Source organism: Hemicordylus capensis, chromosome 7, assembly GCF_027244095.1.
Source record: "Hemicordylus capensis ecotype Gifberg chromosome 7, rHemCap1.1.pri, whole genome shotgun sequence".
Lineage (NCBI taxonomy): Eukaryota > Metazoa > Chordata > Lepidosauria > Squamata > Cordylidae > Hemicordylus > Hemicordylus capensis.
This window is the reverse complement of record NC_069663.1, coordinates 29,755,084-29,775,933: the sequence shown is the minus strand read 5'-3', so window position 1 is coordinate 29,775,933 and position 20,850 is coordinate 29,755,084. Positions and strand designations below refer to the sequence as shown.

Here is a 20,850-nt window from a genome sequence, read left to right as displayed (position 1 = left end):
CCAACTCTGTTTCTTCTTTCCAAACATGGCACAAAGGGCTGCTGAGCATGCAGCACACATGAAGTCACCATCTTAGGCAGTCACCATCTTAGAGGATATCCAGCTTGACAAGGCTGTTGGGAGAATGAAGATGCCTGAAGCTTGTAACATACATGAAGCGTGTTTCATTCCAGGCAGCCACAGAATGAGAGATCACGCTGCCTTCCACAGGTGGTGAGAGAACAGAGCAGCCTGAAGTTTCTACTGATGGCCTGTGGATTGACAGAGCATTCAGGGCGGTGAGGAACACAACCCTTGCTTTGGCTATCTTGTGCATCCTTGTCGGCTCTTTTAATTCCTTTGTGGCTTCTGTGTCGCTGCCGGTTGGATATTTGCTGCTGTTTTGTGTTGTGATGTGTTTGTCGTTTTGTATGTGCTCTTATTGGACATTTCTCAATGGTGTGTTGTGAGCCGCCCAGAGGACTATTTGTTATGGGGTGGCTCACATATAAAGTGTGTGATGATGATGATGATGTTTGGGACAAGAGAGAAGCCTGAAGCTTCTACGCAGCCCCTGGGTTGTGGTTTAGTTTGGCTTGCCCTGTGTGTCTGTGTCTTTGGCTCCTTCCACGTCTTCTTGGCTTCTGTGATGTTGCCTCTGTCGATTGTTTCTTGAAATCTGTTGGAAAAGAGCAAATTGTGCCACTTATTCTGAAGTAGGGGCAATGTGGCACTTCTTAATCTTATGAGGATTTGGCCAAAGGATTGAGAGCCAGCATGATGTAGTGGTTAGAGTGCTGGACTAGGACCTTGGAAACCGGAGTTCAAATCCCCATTCAGCCATGAGACTTGCTGGGTGACTCTGGGCCGGACACATCTCTCTCAGCTTAACCGGTTTGTGCATTTCACAATTAGAACAAGAATATAAGAAGATCCTTGCTAGATCAGGCCCAAATCCCATGTGGTCCAGCATCCCGTTTCCCATAGTGCCCCATCAGATGCTTCCAGGAAGTTCACAACCAGGAGGTGAAGGTGTACTCCCTCTCCTATCCTTGTTCCCTTGCAGCTCCTTGTGTATTAGGAGGCACCCTACTTCTGAACCTGGAAATAGCATACAGCCATCAAGATTAGTAGCCACTGATAGACTTCATGAATTTGTCTAAACCCTGCAAAAAGCCATCCAAGCTGGTGGCCATCACCACATCCTGTGGCAGAGAATTCCATAGATTAATTATGAGCTGTATGAAAAAGATACGAATATTGTTTGAAAATACCAAAACACTAGTGATGCAGGCTACATTTGAGCACTCCCCCCACACACCATCTAAGTCTTCCTTGTCACTGAATATAAAATTTCTTCCAAGCACATTACCTTCTTTAAGCTTCTCTACACAGAAAAAAGTTGTGACATACCAGAACTCTACAAATGCTACCATTGTCATGTGCCAAGAACTCAAAATCAAAATGCCAAGAAATAGACTCTGGGAAACCCCCTGCAGAGTTGCCCTGACTATAGAACTCCGTTTCTTCTGGCCCGGTTTGCCACGCAGGGTTGTCAGGGCTAAAGAAGCTTGAAGCTCCCAACACGCGTGAAGCGTGTTCTCTAAATGGCAGAATACAACGTGTACATGGTATTGTGTCTGTTCTTGGCAGTTCCCCCAAAGCTGCTTGAAGAGGCATGAAGCCTCTTCCATTCAAGGCAGCCACCATTTTAGAGATGCTGCCGTTTCGTGTTGTGATGTGTTTGTGGTGTTGTATGTGCTTTTCTAGGACGTTTTTCAATGTTGTGTTGTGAGCTCCCCAGAGGACTATTTGTTACAGGGTGGCTCACATATAAAGTGTGTGATGATGATGATGATGATGATGATGTTTGGGACAAGAGAGAAGCCTGAAGCTTCTACGCAGCCCCTGGGTTGTGGATTGGCTTGCCTTGTGTGTCTGCGTCGTTGGCTCCTTTCACGTCTTCTGGGCTTCTGTGATGTCGCCTCTGTCGGTTGTTTCTTGAAATCTGTTGGAAAAGAGCAAATTGTGCCACTTATTCTGAAGTGGGAGCAATGTGTCATTTCTTAATCTTATGAGGATTTGGCCAAAGGATTGAGAGCCAGCATGATGTAGTGATTTGAGTGCTAGACTAGGACTGGGGAGACCGGAGTTCCAATCCCCATTCAGCCATGAGACTTGCTGGGTGGCTCTGGGCCAGTCACTTCTCTCTCAGCCTAGCCTACTTCACAGGGTTGTTGTGAGAAAGAAACCTAAGTCTGTAGTACACCGCTCTGGGCTCCTTGGAGGAAGAGCGGGATATAAAATGGAAAAAATAAAATAATCCATAATATATAATATATATCAGAGGAACATTTGAGGTACCCTTTTTTCAGTCCTCTGAGGAAAGTCTCATCCCAAAAGGCAATGATACAGCTAGGGATTCTATTCTGGTAGATTTTCTCCTGTACAATTAGCATTCTCTTTTTTGGAGCCTTAGCTGCCACGTTGGCCCCTTGGGAGGAACAAATGCTCCAAGAGCTGCACTCCAGCCTGGAGGTCGCAGGGACACATGCGCCAACTTCGTTTCTTCTGGCCCGGTTTGCCTCGCAGGGTTGTCAAAGGGACAAAATTTTGCAAGAGGCCTGAAGCCTCTTCCATTCAAGGCAGCTAAATTCCTAGAGTGTATGCAGCCCAAGAAGAGCGTTGCGGGACTAAAGAAGCTTGAAGCTCCCAACACGCGTGAAGTGTGTTCTCTAAATGGCAGAATACAACGTGTACATGGTATTGTGTCTGTTCTTGGCAATTCCCCCAAAGCTGCTTGAAGAGGCATGAAGCCTCTTCCATTCAAGGCAGCCACCATTTTAGAGATGCTGCTGCTTCGTGTTGTGATGTGCTTGTTGTGTTGTATGTGCTCCCAATGGATCTGGACTAGGACCAGGGAGACCCGAGTTCAAATCCCCATTCAGCCATGAGACTTGCTGGGTGACTCTGGGCCAGTCACTCCTCTCTCCGCCTAACCTACTTCACAGGGTTGTTGTGAGAAAGAAATCTAAGTCTGTAGTACACTGCTCTGGGCTCCTTGGAGGACGAGCGGGATATAAACATCATATATATCGGAGGAACATTTGAGGTACCCTTTCTTCAGTCCGCTGAGGAAAGCCTAACCTACTTCACAGGGTTGTTGTGAGAAAGAAACCTAAGTCTGTAGTACACCGCTCTGGGCTCCTTGGAGGAAGAGCGGGATATAAAATGGAAAAAATAAAATAATCTATAATATATAATTGGAGGGACATTTGAGGTACCCTTTTTTCAGTCCTCTGAGGAAAAGTCTCTTCCCAAAAGGCAATGATACAGCTAGGGATTCTATTCTGGTAGATTTTCTCCTGTACAATTAGCATTCTCTTTTTGGAGCCTTACCTGCCACGTTGGCCCCTGGGGAGGAACAAATGCTCCAAGATCTGCACTCCGGCCTGGAGGATGTAGGGACACATGCGCCGACTCTGTTTCTTCTGGCTCGGTTTGCCACGCAGGGTTTTCGTGGGGACACAATGCAAGAGGCATGAAGCTTCTTACATTCAAGGCAGCTACTTTCCTAGAGTGTATGAAGCCCAAGAATAGCATGCAGGACTAAAGAAGCTTGAAGCTCCCAACACGCGTGAAGTGTGTTCTCTAAATGGCAGAATACAACGTGTACATGGTATTGTGTCTGTTCTTGGCAGTTCCCCCAAAGCTGCTTGAAGAGGCATGAAGCCTCTTCCATTCAAGGCAGCCACCATTTTAGAGATGCTGCCGTTTCGTGTTGTGATGTGTTTGTGGTGTTGTATGTGCTTTTCTAGGACGTTTTTCAATGTTGTGTTGTGAGCTCCCCAGAGGACTATTTGTTACAGGGTGGCTCACATATAAAGTGTGTGATGATGATGATGATGATGATGATGATGTTTGGGACAAGAGAGAAGCCTGAAGCTTCTACGCAGCCCCTGGGTTGTGGATTGGCTTGCCTTGTGTGTCTGCGTCGTTGGCTCCTTTCACATCTTCTGGGCTTCTGTGATGTCGCCTCTGTCGGTTGTTTCTTGAAATCTGTTGGAAAAGAGCAAATTGTGCCACTTATGCTGAAGTGGGAGCAATGTGTCATTTTTTAATCTTATGAGGATTTGGCCAAAGGATTGAGAGCCAGGATGATGTAGTGGTTAGAGTGCTGGACTAGGACCGGGGAGACCGGAGTTCCAATCCCCATTCAGCCATGAGACTTGCTGGGTGACTCTGGGCCAGTCACTTTTCTCTGAGCCTAACCTACTTCACAGGGTTGTTGTGAGGAGAAACTTAAGTCTGTACTACACCGCTCTGGGCTCCTTGGAGGAAGAGTGGGATATAAAATATATATATAAAGTCGGGGCAATGTGGCATTTCTTAATCTTATGAGGATTTGGCCAAAGGATTGAGAGCCAGCATGATGTAGTGGTTAGAGTGCTAGACTAGGACTGGGGAGACCGGAGTTCCAATCCCCATTCAGCCATGAGACTTGCTGGGTGGCTCTGGGCCAGTCACTTCTCTCTCAGCCTAGCCTACTTCACAGGGCTGTTGTGAGAAAGAAACCTAAGTCTGTAGTACACCGCTCTGGGCTCCTTGGAGGAAGAGCGGGATATAAAATGGAAAAAATAAAATAATCCATAATATATAATATATATCGGAGGAACATTTGAGGTACCCTTTTTTCAGTCCTCTGAGGAAAGCCTCATCCCAAAAGGCAATGATACAGCTAGGGATTCTATTCGGGTAGATTTTCTCCTGTACAATTAGCATTCTCTTTTTGGAGCCTTACCTGCCACGTTGGCCCCTGGGGAGGAGCAAATGCTCCAAGAGCTGCACTCCGGTCCGTGGGTCGTAGGGACACATGCACCAACTCCGTTTCTTTTTGCTAAATTGTTCTCCAAGCGATATTGTGGGGATAGAACACATTAAAAATGTTCAGTTAAAGATAGGTGCTAAATTTGAGATTATCCTTCCCTATAAAGTTGGCAGTTATAAATCATCCTGGTGCTTCTATCATACATAGAAGCCAGCTCCCATTTTAGAGATTATGCTGACTCCCACAGCTGTTTTATTTATTCACCCCCTCATCCAGATAGCTCTATGGCATTCACAAATATGAAAAGATATAACTCATTAAAAAGAATTTGAGAGAATATAAAGAGAACCCTCTCTTCTCTTGAGAGAATTAAGAAGCCTGAAGCATGTTCCATACAGGCCTGCCTGAAAATTAGAGATTATGCTGCCTCAGAAAAGTGTTCCGAGTATCTAGAAGCCTAAGCCTTTTAATGCGCAGGGAGGGTGTTCCATTCAAGCCAGCCACTCTCTTAGGAATTATGCTGCCATACACAGCTGTCGGGAGCATAAAGGAGCCTCAGGTTTCTTTGGACAGCCTCAAGTCGCACCCAGTTTTCTCAGACTAAAAGGGCCAGTCTGTAGTTGCACAGCAGCCCCTGGCCTCAGGGAATTTCCTGCTACAGCCCCTGTGCCGTTGCGCTCAGAAGTCCTGCCCTACGCGGTCCATAGTTCTAGCATTTGTCTGCACAGAGCAAGAACGCTCTAAGAGTGGACAGATTTTCACCGTGATGCAGAAGACTGTGGCGCCCCAGTGTTCTGAGGACGGGGAGAATCTGTCGCGTGTTGCCCTCTGCAGACAAATGCTACAAATGTGGGCAGTGAGGTGGCCGGGCTTTTGCACACGTCAGCACGGCTGCAGCATCCACAGAAGGGGTTTGAGTTATTTTGGCAAGATGAAGCCAAAGCAGAGAGATGAACTCCCCACTCAGAAACTTCCTTTCCCCTCTGATTTATTTATTTATTTATTGCACAAGATGAAGCCAAAGCAGGGAGATGAACTCCCCACTCAGAAACTTCACTTCCCCTCAGAAACTGGCTTTTGGCAGGGGTCTTGAAGACCGTTTTCCCACCACTCTCCCACAAAGTATTCTTTTAAAAAGCCATATCCTGGCTAAGTAGCATGGCTTGAGTGGTTTCCTCCTCCTTTTTTTGAAGCAACAGAGATTTATTATCCTTATTTTGGTGAGGTAAAAGCCAAGGCTGGGCATAGAGCCCTTCCTTGCCCTGTCCTGGAGACAGCCTTCCCTCAGAAACTATTCCTATTATTGTTGAGGTAAAGTCCAAGGCTGGGCATAAAGCCCTTCTTTGCACTGTCCTGAAGACAGCCTTCCCTCAGAAACTATTCCTATTATTGTTGAGGTAAAGGCCAAGGCTGGGCATAAAGCCCTTTTTTGCACTGTCCTGAAGACAGCCTTCCCTCAGAAACTATTCCTATTATTGTTGAGGTAAAGGCCAAGGCTGGGCATAAAGCCCTTTTTTGCACTGTCCTGAAGACAGCCTTCCCTCAGAAACTATTCCTATTATTGTTGAGGCAAAGTCCAAGGCTGGGCATAAAGCCCTTCCTTGCACTGTCCTGAAGACAGCCTTCCCTCAGAAACTATTCCTATTATTGTTGAGGTAAAGGCCAAGGCTGGGCATAAAGCCCTTTTTTGCACTGTCCTGAAGACAGCCTTCCCTCAGAAACTATTCCTATTATTGTTGAGGCAAAGTCCAAGGCTGGGCATAAAGCCCTTTTTTGCACTGTCCTGAAGACAGCCTTCCCTCAGAAACTATTCCTATTATTGTTGAGGCAAAGTCCAAGGCTGGGCATAAAGCCCTTTTTTGCACTGTCCTGAAGACAGCCTTCCCTCAGAAACTATTCCTATTATTGTTGAGGTAAAGGCCAAGGCTGGGCATAAAGCCCTTCCTTGCACTGTCCTGAAGACAGCCTTCCCTCAGAAACTATTCCTATTATTGTTGAGGCAAAGTCCAAGGCTGGGCATAAAGCCCTTTTTTGCACTGTCCTGAAGACAGCCTTCCCTCAGAAACTATTCCTATTATTGTTGAGGTAAAGGCCAAGGCTGGGCATAAAGCCCTTCCTTGCACTGTCCTGAAGACAGCCTTCCCTCAGAAACTATTCCTATTATTGTTGAGGCAAAGTCCAAGGCTGGGCATAAAGCCCTTTTTTGCACTGTCCTGAAGACAGCCTTCCCTCAGAAACTATTCCTATTATTGTTGAGGCAAAGTCCAAGGCTGGGCATAAAGCCCTTTTTTGCACTGTCCTGAAGACAGCCTTCCCTCAGAAACTATTCCTATTATTGTTGAGGTAAAGGCCAAGGCTGGGCATAAAGCCCTTCCTTGCACTGTCCTGAAGACAGCCTTCCCTCAGAAACTATTCCTATTATTGTTGAGGCAAAGTCCAAGGCTGGGCATAAAGCCCTTTTTTGCACTGTCCTGAAGACAGCCTTCCCTCAGAAACTATTCCTATTATTGTTGAGGCAAAGTCCAAGGCTGGGCATAAAGCCCTTTTTTGCACTGTCCTGAAGACAGCCTTCCCTCAGAAACTATTCCTATTATTGTTGAGGCAAAGTCCAAGGCTGGGCATAGAGCCCTTTTTTGCACTGTCCTGAAGACAGCCTTCCCTCAGAAACTATTCCCATTATTGTTGAGGTAAAGGCCAAGGCTGGGCATAAAGCCCTTCCTTGCACTGTCCTGAAGACAGCCTTCCCTCAGAAACTATTCCTATTATTGTTGAGGCAAAGTCCAAGGCTGGGCATAAAGCCCTTTTTTGCACTGTCCTGAAGACAGCCTTCCCTCAGAAACTATTCCCATTATTGTTGAGGTAAAGGCCAAGGCTGGGCATAAAGCCCTTCCTTGCACTGTCCTGAAGACAGCCTTCCCTCAGAAACTATTCCTATTATTGTTGAGGCAAGGTCCAAGGCTGGGCATAGAGCCCTTTTTTGCACTGTCCTGAAGACAGCCTTCCCTCAGAAACTATTCCTATTATTGTTGAGGCAAAGTCCAAGGCTGGGCATAAAGCCCTTTTTTGCACTGTCCTGAAGACAGCCTTCCCTCAGAAACTATTCCTATTATTGTTGAGGCAAGGTCCAAGGCTGGGCATAGAGCCCTTTTTTGCACTGTCCTGAAGACAGCCTTCCCTCAGAAACTATTCCCATTATTGTTGAGGTAAAGGCCAAGGCTGGGCATAAAGCCCTTCCTTGCACTGTCCTGAAGACAGCCTTCCCTCAGAAACTATTCCTATTATTGTTGAGGCAAGGTCCAAGGCTGGGCATAGAGCCCTTTTTTGCACTGTCCTGAAGACAGCCTTCCCTCAGAAACTATTCCTATTATTGTTGAGGCAAAGTCCAAGGCTGGGCATAAAGCCCTTTTTTGCACTGTCCTGAAGACAGCCTTCCCTCAGAAACTATTCCTATTATTGTTGAGGCAAGGTCCAAGGCTGGGCATAGAGCCCTTTTTTGCACTGTCCTGAAGACAGCCTTCCCTCAGAAACTATTCCTATTATTGTTGAGGTAAAGGCCAAGGCTGGGCATAAAGCCCTTCCTTGCCCTGTCCTGGAGACAGCCTTCCCTCAGAAACTATTCCTATTATTGTTGAGGCAAGGTCCAAGGCTGGGCATAGAGCCCTTTTTTGCACTGTCCTGAAGACAGCCTTCCCTCAGAAACTATTCCTATTATTGTTGAGGTAAAGGCCAAGGCTGGGCATAAAGCCCTTCCTTGCCCTGTCCTGGAGACAGCCTTCCCTCACAGCATTTCTCTGCCCCTTAGAGGCTTGTGGCTGGTCTTCCTCAGCAGCTGAGTAGGGGCAATGTGGGGCGTGAAGCCCCCTAGTTCCCTGAGGAGGGCCTCTCCTCCCCAGCCCTGGCCCTCCTGCTGCAGTGTGGGGCGTGAAGCCCCCTAGTTCCCTGAGGAGAACCCTTCCTTCTCGGCCCTGCTGGTCTTCCTCCTGCTGCGGCTCTTGCCGCCTCAGGTGTTCCAATTATTTCTCAGTCAAACGTGGCTGGAGGCGTCGCGAGCTTCAGCTGCGGGAGGCGGAGCCCGCTGTCCAGCTGCTCGCCAGTCAGTGATGCGCCTGTCACCCCGCCAACCAATCAGAGGAGTGGGTCGGCTCTCAGGGGCGCGCGGGCAGGAGCGCAGAAAGCCCGCCAGAATTCCCCCGCCGAGGCTTTGCGTCTCTGCGCATGTCTGTACCGGCGGCTGCGCACGCCCAGTGGCCCGCCCTGAAGCCTCCGTGCCCTTTTGGATAGCCTGGCAGCATGGATGTCTGGCCAGGTTTTGACTCGCCTGGGCTGCAGGAGTCGTCTCGTGGACTCTGGCTACTGAGCATGCGCAACAGGCGGCAGGCGGAGGAGCGGCTCCCTCCAGAAAGCAACCCTGCCTGGACCCCGCTGTGGCTTCCGGCTCTGGGCTGCCGCCGTGGCGACCGGCCCCCTGGCCTGCGCCCCCTCCGCGGCCCCCTCTTCCCTGCAGGGTTCCCTGAGGCGCTGCTGGCTTCGTCCTCCCCTCCCTCCCCCCCCAGATGCTCAGGGAAGGGGTCGCGGAGGGGCGTCCTAGAGCGGCAGCGCTTCTTCCCGGGGGAGGTGGGTGGGCCTGGAAGCGGCTTTTCCTGGTACCTTTGGGGGCCTTGCAAAGGGCGACGACTCCACTCCACAACCGCCCCAGCAGCTTTGCCCGCCCCTTGGGCCGCTGTGCTGCTGCTGCTGCTGCTGCTAGGTGGTGCTCTCCTGGCAAGGAGTTCCGCCGGTCAAGCGCTCCCCCATCTCGTGAAGGTCTTACTTGGCTCTGCTCTTCATCAACAGCAGGGAGCGAAGCATGGAGGGTTTGGGGCTGGGCAGCTGCTGGCCTCTCCCCGCCCCACCCCACCCCCCTGCCTGAAATGCAGAAGCAAAACTTGCTGCCCTCTAAGGAGGTGCACCTTAAGGCTTCCTGCATCTGGAAAATGTGCATGTTCTGATTGTGTGACTTTTATTTATTTAACATTTATTTATATACCAACCAAAACCTGTGTTTCTGGACAGTGTACAGTAAAAACATTACAAATTAAACAGAACTGAAATGATTAAAACATTAAAATAATTTTAAACCCAACATTGAAAGTATTAAAAGTATAAATCTAGTGAAAAGCCTGGGTGAGCAAATGTCTCCTGTGCCTTTTTAAAAGATGCCAGAGAGGGGAGGCTCTTCTTTCAACAGGGAGCTGCGCATCCCAAAGCCCCGGGGGGGCAGCAGCAGAGAAGGCAGAGCCAGTGGCAACCCCAGACTCACCTCTCTCAATGGGCCTACTTTGGGCTGATCTAGGCGGGCGACGCTTACATTTCAGTATAGCTATACTCTCGGCTTCCATCTTCCAACACCAATTAGTGCTCATTAGTGACCTAGTGCTCTAAAAAGCATGCAATGTGCCAATTAAGGTGGTGATATTACTGCTTATATAGCGCATAGTGGTTTCTGTGATAAAAGGTGTGGGGGGACGCGGGTATTAAGTTACCCCCAGCTAACTTCTCCATGAGGTACTGATGGAATTGGTCTCCTGAGAGCAAGAGGAGGAGGGTGCCAGGCACGCTGAGGAGCAATCAGAGGTGAGAGAGTACTTGCAACTGGTGGCCACAGAGGTGGCCTGCAAGATTTCAGAGATGAACACAGGCCCAAAATAAGTTTTGGGGGTGTATTTATCTGCACACTTCAACATCTGCTGCCTGGAATCAGTGCCCTGAGATGAAGATGAACCGGCTTACTTGCCTGATGATGTCCCAAGTGAAATAGTTCTCAAGGGCCACCTGCCATTCGATCACTGCTCACCCCACCCCCCCGCTTCCCAAGTTTAGTTGGCAGATTCTTTTCCGTGAGATTGCCATCCCCCACCCCACCGCACACAAGTGAAGAAACATTAAGAAATTTGACCTGAGTTCAAATCCCTATTCAGCCTCATGATACTAGCTGGGTGACTCTGGGCCAGTCACTTCTCTCTCAGCCTAACCTACTTCACAGGGTTGTTAGGGCCCTTGGAGGAAGAGCGGAATATAAATGTAGTAGTAGTAGTAGTAGTAGTAGTAGTAGTAGTAGTAATAATAATAATAATAATAATAATAATAATAATAATAATAAAATGGCCCAGTGGATTGGTTTGCCCTATGTGCAGTTCAGTGTCTGGAAGATTTGGGAAATTTGCAGCATTACAGGCCCCGTCTCTGGAGTGCTGTTCAAAGGGTTTTGGCATGGGGGTCATATTTAGTTAATGGCTGTAGCCTACGGGGGCCATGCTATTATTTCATGTATATGCCGCCTGACTCCATAGGCTCTAAGGGGTTAGGGTAGGATCCTACAGGGGTCAAAGTGCAGTTCTCACTGCAACGGGTGGCCACAGCAGGGCACATGGCATCCCAGTCCTCCTCCAAGGGCACTTCCAGCCAGTTCGGCAGGCCCAAGCAGCTCCATCATCCAGATCCATGCCTTCTGGGTCCATCGAGCGCCACTGGCCCTGCCCATCCCCAACACAGCATCCCTCCCGTGGCTGCTGCTGGTGTCTATCGTATGTTTCTTTTTTTAGATTGTGAGCCCTTTGGGGACAGGGAGCCACTTTATTCATATTTCTCTATGTAAACCACTTTGGAAACTTTTGTTGAGATGTGGTGTACAAGTATCCGTAGCAGCAGCAGATCCACACCTTGCTCTGCATCAGCTCCCCACGTGGAAGCCTGATTTTGCAAGCAGGTCTCCCTGGATTGAGGAAAGGGATCAACGAGGCCTCAGCAGAGAGAAGCGCGCTCATGGCCACCTTTCCCCTCAGCAGGGAATTCACGCTGCTGGACCTCTGACACCCCGGAACCAACCTATCAATTTGACATCGGTCAGGAAACAACCACCAACCATTCACCCCAAAGAAAATCTTTTAATATACAGCTCCAAATGCAAATTAAATTAATTCAAATGTAAACTTATTTACACTAGGAATTATTTATAGGGATGCACACCGTAGCTAAGAAAGTAATAACAGAAAACACACATGTATTGAGAGGCAGATTTTACCCCCGGCCCAAAATAAACTAAAATCTGGTCTGCAAAAAGCAAAACCTCTGATCTGGCCCTCTTGTGTGGTGGGACCCCTTCTCAGCTCTTCCTAAAGGGAGGCCAAGGCAGACGCTTTGGGCAGAAAAGCAGGTAAGAGCCCCCAATCCAAACCACCACCCTGCCCCCATGGGGGTCTATTTCGGTGCATTCAGCTCAGTCTACACGACTAGCAGCAGCAGCTGCTGCTCTTCGGGGTCTCACTGACTAGCAGGGCCTCGGCCATGGGTCTTTCCCAGCCCGCCTGGGAGATGCTGCCGGGGTGGGAGCTGGGCCCTTCCGCAAGCCAAGCTACGGCCCCATCCCTGGAAGGGTGGCCAAGGACACCCTGAGACACACCCCATTCACCACCGCCACCTGCTGGGAGACAGAGGCATGGCCACAGACCTCTTCTGAACAGCAAGAGAGATTGGTGCCCAGTGCGGTGGCACAGATGTATTTCACCCTTCTCGTCAAACTGGTGTAGGCCTCAGAGAGGTCTCTTCGCTGGTGGGCTTCTCAAGTATGGCAAAGGCAACGAACACACTTAAACCTGTCGCATTATGTGCAAAACTTAAACTGATCCTGTCCTGGTTTGATGAAGGGCAGACATTCTTATCCACTGGAGAGGCCACAGATTCCTCTGCCAATACTGGCCCGAGACGCTGTGCCAACCACTTTGCAGCGGAGTGCTTAGGAGCCCAGAGGCCTCCATGTGCGGCTGCTGCTGCTGCTGCTGCCGCTGCCTTTCCCAGTCACGTTTACATCCTTCGATGCAGCGCAAAGCCCCATTCTGTGTCCAGCAAGGCAGGGAACGATGCTGCAGAAATGCACCTGTGCCAGGTAACCCTGAATGCCTTTCCCACAGAGCTGCAGCACTTACCAAGTAGCGTTTTTGGGTTGGTTAGTCTCAACTGTACCACGGGGTTTTCTAGGATGGCCTGGAAGAGAGGGCTGGAAGGGTCAATGCCCTGGTCTACATCCTCTGGGGTGGGCTTCCGGTCTCCCAGCAGCCACTCACACTACAGTCGACCAGAAAGAAATGGAACACGTCAAGAGGGCACATCCCTAGGAAAGGTCATGCTGCAAAGAAGATGGCGCTGCCCCCACGAGGGATACTCACCACTGTGTTCTGCTGGTGGTTGTTCCCTTGGAGCGCATCCACCACCTCCCTCTCGTCAAATCCCATCTCCACCAAGGCAATGACCGCCTGAAACCAGAAGGGCAGACAGAGGCATGGGCCAGGGCCAAGCACTTCCACCCAGCACACCCTCCAGGGCCTGCAACCCACAAGGATCAGCAGCAGTTGAGAAGGGCGGAATAAATCTCCTCAGGAAAGCAGCCCCTCATAAGAACAGCCCTGCTGGATCAGGCCCAAGGAGGCCCATCTACTCCAGCATCCTCTTTCGCACAGGGGCCCACCAGATGCCCCTGGGGAGCCCACAGGCAGGAGATGAGGGCGTGCCAGTCTGAAACTCAGCCCGTCTGAAACGCCTGCCCGCTCCTTCATCTCCAGGGATCCACAGAGGGGTCGAGAAACTCATGGCAGACACAGTCTGGCCAGCACCGGCTCCCTAAGTGTGGATTGCCGATTGCAAGCAGGTTTACAAATGGATCGGACTGGGGGGAGGAGAAGAAACGGGACATCTGCCCAGACTTTGCCCCCACCCCAGCCAGTGTGAAGCCCTTCCCCAAGCCCGCTGAGCTGAGTGGCACAGCCATGCACACCCTATTTTCTGCCTGCCAGACCTCTTGTTACCATGTGTGGTCTGGCTCATAGCTCAGCTATCACAATTTATTTATTTATTTTCACATTTATATCCCACTCTTCCTCCAAGGAGCCCAGAGCGGTGTACTACATACTTGAGCTTCTCTTTCACAACAACCCAGTGAAGTAGGTTAGGCTGAGAGAGAAGTGACTGTCCCAGAGTCACCCAGCAAGTCTCATGGCTGAATGGGGATTGGAACTCCAGTCTCCCCAGTCCTAGTCCAGCACTCTAACCACTGCACCATGGGGGGGGGGCACACGGTGGCTTCGGGAATGGCACAAACACGCCTACTATCCTTGTGCCAGTCAGGGTAAGGACCACACATCTCTGCCCCAGCCCGACATCAGCCCCCGGGCCGCCAATGCCGTTGGCACATCAAGCCCAGGTGAGGGGCCACTGCAGACCAGCCCAGCCTGAGAGCCAGGAAGCAAGAGCCACAGGACTCCAGCAAGCCCCAGAGGTGGACTTACAAGTAGACAGAGAGCAAAGAGACCCACAGGACCGAGATCAAGAGGGGAAACTGCCAGCTGCTTCTGTGGGACCTCAGGGGCAACTGTGCACACACCCCTCCTTCCACAAAGACACACAGGTACCTGTGGATCAGGGCGGAACTCTCTTTTCCTGTGTATCTTCTTGAAGATTTCCATCAGCTCGTCCTTCGGCTCCTCTCTGCTGGCTTCCAGGCTGGCCCCAGCAACAGCCTTGGTGGTGGTGGTGGAGGAGGAGGTTCCCGCTTCTGCAGAGTTTCCTAGCAGAAGCTGGCCAGGCAGGGGCGCATCCATGGTGCGGTTGTCTCTCTCCTCAGTCAGCCACTCCATGGCCTGAGTCACAGACATGCTGCATGACAAAGTTCCAGCATAAATCCCTGATGCCAACCCCCAGGCGGGGGTGGGGGAAAGCATGGGGCACACACTGCAGCTCGGCCACAAGAAACGAGCAGGAAGCCTCCGTGGGAGGATGTGCCCCGCAGCCGGCACGGAGGGACTTCTGCAAGCACTCTGGTCCTCAACTGACTGGGCTTGCTAGCATCATCTCGAGCATCTGATCACCTGGAATCTTGATAATCTGGCTTCATCTAGATTCCAGCACTAGCATCTAGTGCTCCTAACATCACCCAGCATCATTGCCAGATCCTCATCTGACTGTGCTTGCTAGCAGGGCAAGCGTAACGGACTCCGTGGGAGGATGTGTGCCCTGCAGCCGGCACGGAAGGACTTCTGCAGGGCCATCACAGGCTGGCAGGGCCAGCACTCGGGTCCTCCCCCCCCCGCTACAGCGACAGCCCTGCTCTCAGGCCAGAAGAGCAGGGGTGGGCCTTGCCCAGGACCAGCCGGCAGAGTCAGTAGCCAGGCCAAGACGTCTCCTCGGGCCTCCCTCTCTAGGCAGGGGCTGGGACCCCCTCCACTGGGCCATGCCTGCTCTCTCAGCAGCACCCCAGAAGTGGGGGGGGGGGCATCTAACCATGGATCTGATCTTCTCGAGAAGGCAGCAGATGCCCAGAGGGCCAAGAGCAATTGCTCTGGCTCCAGCACAAATGGATGCAAAGCAGCCGGCTCTCTCCTCTGTCACTGACCCGGGGGAAGAGGAAGAAGAGAGAAGAGAGGGGAGAAAGGAAGAGGAGGATAAGGAGAGGAAGGAGGAAAGGGAGAAAGGAAGAGGGGGAGGAGGATAAGATGAAGGTGGAAGAGGAGGGGAAGGGAGAGAGAGGGGAGGGGTAGAGAGAGAAGGGGAGGGGGAGGAGAGGGAGGGGGGAAAGAAGGGTAGGTGAGTGGAAGAGGAGGCGAGGGAGAGAGGCCGGGCCGAGCTCTGCCTGCATCCATTCATTCAGGGGAGCTGCTGCTCCTCCCCACCACCACCGAAAGCAGCTCCGTGGAGGCAGCGCAGGCTCAGCAAACACACCCAGAGGAGGGGCCGCCCACAACCTTGGGGGGCTGCAGGAGCGCCCTCCTCCAGAGCGAGGGACGGGGGGGAGTCCTCCTGGTCTTTTTCGGGGCCCCCAGAACTGCCCGGCACGCAAAGCGCAGACAGCGGCGGGCCCGGCCTCGGCGGCCCCCTAGAAAGAGGAAAGGAAGGAGGGCTGCCGGCGGGCCGGCCTAAGCAAGGGGCAAGAGGCAGAGCGCGGCCTAGGCCAGGCCAGGGACTCTCGGTCGCCATGGTTACCTGTGGCACCGGAAGCCGTGAACACCGAACTGGAAACACAGACGCACAACTTCTGGTTCCTCGCGCGGAAGCGGGACTGTAGAGCTTATGGTCTCTGGCGGAAGTGATAAAAAAGAAGCGGAACTGTAGAGCGGCTTGCCCTACCGCCTCTGGTCTTTGGTGGAAATGACGAAAAGGAAGTGGAACTGTAGAGCTTCTGGTCCCCTGGGGGAAGTGACGAAAAGGAAGCGGAAGTATAGAGTGCCTTGCGTGGCTGCGTCTGGTCCCCAGCGGAAGTAATGTAAAGAAAAAGGAACTGTAGCGCCGGTGTAGCACCACTTTGTCATAATCATCAACGAGCGAAGGAGCTTCATTTAAGCATACTGAGCATGCTCCAGTGCTTTGGAGCATGCTCAGATGCATAGTGTACCACTCGTTGAAGATTATGACAAAGTGGTGCTACACCCTACCACCCTCGGGGGGAAGTAGCGAGCGACCAGAAAGCGGAATAATAAAGCGGTGAACAGCACTTTCCCCTGTCCATCAACGAGTCATGCACTGCACATCTGCGCATGCTCAGTATGGTCAAATGAAGCTCCTTTTATCAGGAAAGGAGGAGGAAGTAGTGAAATCTGATGTGGTAGGCGAGGATAAGGCACTAGCCTGGCAGAAAACCCTACAGTGCGTGACTCGTTGATGGACAGGGGAAAGTGGTGCTGCCCCGGAAACAAACGTGTTTCAACCACCATAACAGACATTCAGCTTCGGGCTCCTGGCGGAAGTGACGAAAAGGAAGCGGAACTGTAGAACGGCTAGCATTACTCTCTGCCAGGCTGTCGGAGGCCCCGAGAGGGAGGGCAGATGGGTGAGACGATCCTCTCGGGACCTCCCCAGACCCAGGATGGCGGCTTCGGCCCTACTTAGTGGGGATGCTCTCAGCCGAAGTGCTCGGGGTCAGGCATGGAGGCATGTTTTACCCAAAGCTTCTGCTCCCCCCACGATACTCGGTATTCCAGACACGTGGCGAGTCTCTTCCTGGACCTTCGACTGCCGCGCGGGATATGTTCATTTACGTAAAGAGAGGAAAGCGGGGGGTGGGGGTGGGGGGTGGAGTTGCGGTTGCTATTTTAGGGGGTTTACATTTTTTGGAAGTGGAATTTAAGGGTTAGGGGAAACTGATTCAAGTAACAATATAAAGAGATACAAAACTGCCTGAGAGTCTTATTTCTTAACATGAAGGCAGATCAAATCTACAACTGAGAGCTGAGAGGTACACCATCATGGAAGTACATCGCTCCTGAAAGTTCTGAGTGCGAGGCGGGAGCCGGTTAAAAAGGGAAACCACTTGTCACACTAACACTCACCGCAGACCAAGCCTGAGGCCCTCTCAGCCTCTGCTCTCCCATATGCAGAATAGTGGGGAAGCAACACAGGCCTTCCTGGCAAGGCAGTTGTGAGGACACTCTGACACTCATTTTAACAGGGGTCCATGTACATCTAGTGTGTGGGTTTCCCAGAATAAAATGTTGGTGTAGCAATCTGGATTTGGCTGGCAAACGACCAACACCTTCCTGGCAGGCAGAATTCCTACTGGTGTGGCAGCACCTCCCTCTGACTTCATGCCCCCTCCCGCCACCACACACACCATAGTAATCCAGACACGAGTGTGGACAAAGAGACTAGAACTTTTGAGAAGTAGCAGAAAGGTAGCTGGGTTAATCAAGATAATGGCTCCCTGTTAGGAGTGTTGACCTTTCCCTCTGATGATGTTGATGGTTATTTCAAATCCATATATGAGCATTGCTGTCCTCCCCCCATTCACCCAGTGCTCCCTCCCTCATCCTCCCCGCTGCCCCTCACTGTCATTCCCTCCTATCCTAGACCCCTTTCCCCTGCCAGCTTGTCAGGCCTCTGCTTGATCCTTTCCTCAGCCCCAAAAGTCTTGCAGCTCTCCGCCTGCAGCAAGGCCTTCCTCTCCTGCCTCGCTGTAGGATGGGAGAACTTCCACCAAGGGCAGGCAGAGGCTCTTCCACGGGATCCATCCTGGCAGCTCTGCCAAAGGCACCACCACATCACAGCTGTGGCTTGCTTTCAGGGCAGGGCCGCTGTCAAGTGGGAGAGCAAAGTTCAGAGCCTCCCACAGAAAAAGCCCTTCGATTTCTGACCAGCAACAGAGGGGGCGGGGTGGGTTCTCTCCTGCCTCTGTTGCCAAGGCAAAGGAAAAGAAGAGCTTTGCAATCTTGTGGAACAGGAGGAGGGTTGATGTCTGCTGCCACCAACAGTCAGGAGACACTGCCATCCCCATCATTTGGGAAGCTCCCCGATTTCTAGAGCAGGCACATCTGCTCAGGGTAGGGTAGGGCTGGTGCTTGCTAAGCAGTGACCTGCACCCAAATAGTGCATTTGCCAGAGATGAAGGATCCTTTGGATGCTGGTTAGGGTTAGGTTTAACAACAACTACTATGGTAAAAATCCTTGTAAATCACACACTTTATATTTAATATAGAGCAACAAAAATAGTTAAGAATGCAAGAACTTTTACAGATTAAAAAAATAGTTTTTTAAACCATCTGATCTTAAAAATAGACAATAGTAGTGAAGCTTAAAAGACAATCACTGGAGTCATTCTTTCGCACCACCACACACCTGGTCTCTAGTGTGGTGACTGGGAGCACACTCAGCTCCTCAGAGCAGCAGTGTCCGGAGGGGCTGCTTTTTCACACTCCACATCAACCACCATTTTGCCTCTGGGGGGCATTCCTGAGCATTCCTGATGTAGCCCCTCAAGCAGCTTGGAACTGGAGTGAGCCAGGGGCCCACTCTGGCTGCCGTTCGTCTGAGAACAAACATTGTTCACTTTTGTGTGCTTGTTTTTGTGGTGGTTGGTGTAAACTTTGTACTTCATCAGGAGGATGAAGATGAAAACAAGCACGGAAGCCACAATGATGCCTCCGATGATGATGATCATGGTCCCCCCGAGGAACTGGGCGTGGAGGGAGCGGCACTGCCGATATTCCTCCTCAGTGGTGAACTGCACACACCCGACCACCATGGTCGCTGTCAGAGAGGTCACGCCATCGTCATACACAGCAAGGACACAGAGATCGTAGTCACGCCCAGCAACCAGATTGGTCAAGAAGAAGGACTTGCTGGCCGCTGGGATCATCCTGCAAAGGAGCACAGGGTCAGGCCAACACAGCACCAGCCTGCACTGCTCAGGGCTAAAGCTACCCTGTGGAGCACCTTTCCCCCCATGAACATGCCTAAGGCCATCCTTGGAGGCCCCTCTTGGCCTTCTCCTGCCTGCTTCCCAGGCAAGGAGGTAGCTCATGACTGGGGAAAGAGCCACCTTGGCTGTGGAAGGATCTCCCCAGTGGGGCTGCTCTAGTGCTGCTGCAGAGACCTTCCGATTCATGCCGCCTTTCGGGCTTACCTTTTAAGCCTCTCAAACTGACTGTGCTGTAGCTTTTAAATCATTTGTGTCATTATGTTTTGTGGTTTCTACAATTGTTTTAAACAAATTAAGTCTTCAGACAGGCAGAGTGGGAAACAAATATCTGCAATAAATGAATATAATGCAATAAATGAAATCAGGAACAGAAAAGGCTAGGCAGCAAGTGTCCTGGCACCAAGATGACTGCACTGCTAATTTTGGGCTGGTGACTACAGCAGATGACTGAGAAGCACTTTGCTTATAAAGCTCTGCCCTGGGAGAGACAGAAGCTGCACAGCCCAGTGAATACTGACAGCCCTCAAGAAGCCAGCCAGACCCATCCCAAGTGGGTAGGTACTTGCCTTGAGGTCACAGTTTCTCTCACTGAGCTCTACTCATCCCTTTGCTTGCAGTGTTGGGTGGGTGGGAAGGTTCTATCTAAAACTGATCCATCTTTTTTGGACGGAAAAACAAAGCCCGGATTTCCCACAAGTGCCTCTGGCCACTTCATGTCTACTGCAATCTAATCCAGCCATTAAACAAAAAGGCTTTGTGTTTAAGATAAAGAGTGCTTTCCATTTTTCACTTGTGTGATAAAAAGCACAGAAATCATATTACGGAGGTGATCACTTAAAGTTTTACCCCATGTAAGCGGTAAAGATTTTGTATAGTCTTTGTCTATTATGCTGGCTTTAGGAAGAGGCGCCATGCAACCACACTTGCCTATGGTCTTTCAGCATGACACTGGGTTGGGGGAGAATGCATCTGGGCAGAAATTCCATCAGTGCAGCTTCCTCAATTACTTGCTAGAGATATTCATGATCATTTTAAGAAATTTTTTTTAATGCCATGATGTTTTGCAAAGGCACTGCTGGTGTGCCATGTCACCTGGCTACTTGGGTGGCCCTGTGGAGTCTGAAGAAGTACGCGGCATCCCTCCTGTGGGGCTTTCGTTCCCGTCATGGGGCGGCAGGGGTGAGAAGGGTCCAGGCTGGTTTGATCCCAGTCGGGTTGAGGGCGTTAGGGTTAGGGTTAGCTGCAGGGAACAGCTCCAGGCAGACAGCTGGGTTGGGCAGGGCAGGAAACAGGAAGCGAGGTCAGGAAGGGGGAGGGGCTGGAAGTCAGCTGAAAGCTAAGCCCTGTCATATCTGCACTGGGCGGGGGGGGGCATTTAAAGACAAGGCAGCGGATGAGGAGGGGAGCCAGGAGTTCCCCAGGAGAAGGAACCAGCTGAATGCAGCAAGCCAGGAGGAGGACCAACTCACCTCCTTCCCGGGCTGTTCGTGAGGCTGACTTTTTTGGGGTGCTGACCCAGTCATAGGGCTAGGAGCCAACCCCATCTCCTTGGAGTCAGACAGGCACTTTGTCAGCACTCCGATTATCCTGTGTTCTTCAGAGGGAGCAGCTGCATCTTGTGGTCCAGACAGTCGCTGTAGCTTAATCTTGTGGGGCAGACCTGTGGGTTCCCCCCCTTACAAAAACAATGGACTGCAAAATTCTTGTACACCAGCAGCAGCCATCAGATTTGCAAGTTCTAGAAGCCTGCTTCTCAGCTGCTTAAGACTATTTTTATTTCAGCAGACAAAAGGTCCTGGTTGAAGAGGTAAAGAACGGGTGGCTACAG

General features: G+C 51.1%; 2 protein-coding genes and 1 long non-coding RNA gene across 9 annotated transcripts in view; all 3 read right to left on the bottom strand.

Annotated features, from left to right (window-relative positions):
• Nucleotides 1-1,905: 1,905 nt before the first annotated feature.
• Nucleotides 1,906-9,670, bottom strand: LOC128333219 (uncharacterized). Its single transcript, XR_008310878.1, has 3 exons — nucleotides 4,781-9,670; nucleotides 3,379-4,038; nucleotides 1,906-1,987 (listed from the first exon to the last, which is right to left on the bottom strand). It is a non-coding gene; the product is annotated as an uncharacterized LOC128333219 (long non-coding RNA).
• A 1,729-nt stretch (nucleotides 9,671-11,399) lies between these two features.
• On the bottom strand, nucleotides 11,400-16,035 carry LOC128333216 (ubiquitin-associated domain-containing protein 1-like). Of its 6 annotated transcripts, none has more exons than XM_053268448.1 (5): nucleotides 15,815-16,035; nucleotides 14,248-14,491; nucleotides 13,009-13,095; nucleotides 12,769-12,907; nucleotides 11,400-11,558 (listed from the first exon to the last, which is right to left on the bottom strand). In XM_053268448.1, the coding sequence occupies exons 2-5, from the start codon at nucleotides 14,488-14,490 to the stop codon at nucleotides 11,434-11,436; spliced, it is 594 nt and encodes a 197-aa protein (XP_053124423.1). In that variant the 5' UTR covers nucleotide 14,491; nucleotides 15,815-16,035; the 3' UTR covers nucleotides 11,400-11,433. The 6 variants fall into 6 exon arrangements, with proteins under 6 accessions (XP_053124423.1, XP_053124424.1, XP_053124425.1 ...); XM_053268449.1 differs by lacking the exon at nucleotides 15,815-16,035 and adding an exon at nucleotides 15,116-15,803; XM_053268450.1 differs by lacking the exon at nucleotides 15,815-16,035 and adding an exon at nucleotides 15,554-15,803.
• Nucleotides 16,036-18,265: 2,230 nt separating this feature from the next.
• LOC128333211 (leucine-rich repeat and fibronectin type III domain-containing protein 1-like protein) overlaps nucleotides 18,266-20,850 on the bottom strand; it is a 29,555-nt gene continuing 26,970 nt past the window's right edge. For both annotated transcript variants that reach the window (XM_053268431.1, XM_053268430.1), the window contains one exon: nucleotides 18,266-18,960. In XM_053268431.1, coding sequence (XP_053124406.1) covers nucleotides 18,471-18,960 — 490 coding nt within the window. In that variant the 3' untranslated portion in view covers nucleotides 18,266-18,470. The remainder of the gene's footprint in view (nucleotides 18,961-20,850) is intronic.

Coding starts and splice junctions, on each gene's coding strand:
- LOC128333216 (XM_053268446.1), bottom strand. CDS start 14,556: ATGCTTTCCCCCACCCCCGCCTGGGGGTTGGCATCAGGGATTTATGCT. Junction 12,908..13,008: donor ACCACCAGCAGAACACAGTG/GTGAGTATCCCT, acceptor GGTCGACTGTAG/TGTGAGTGGCTGCTGGGAGA. Junction 11,559..12,768: donor CAACCCAAAAACGCTACTTG/GTAAGTGCTGCA, acceptor TCCTCAATCCAG/GGAGACCTGCTTGCAAAATC.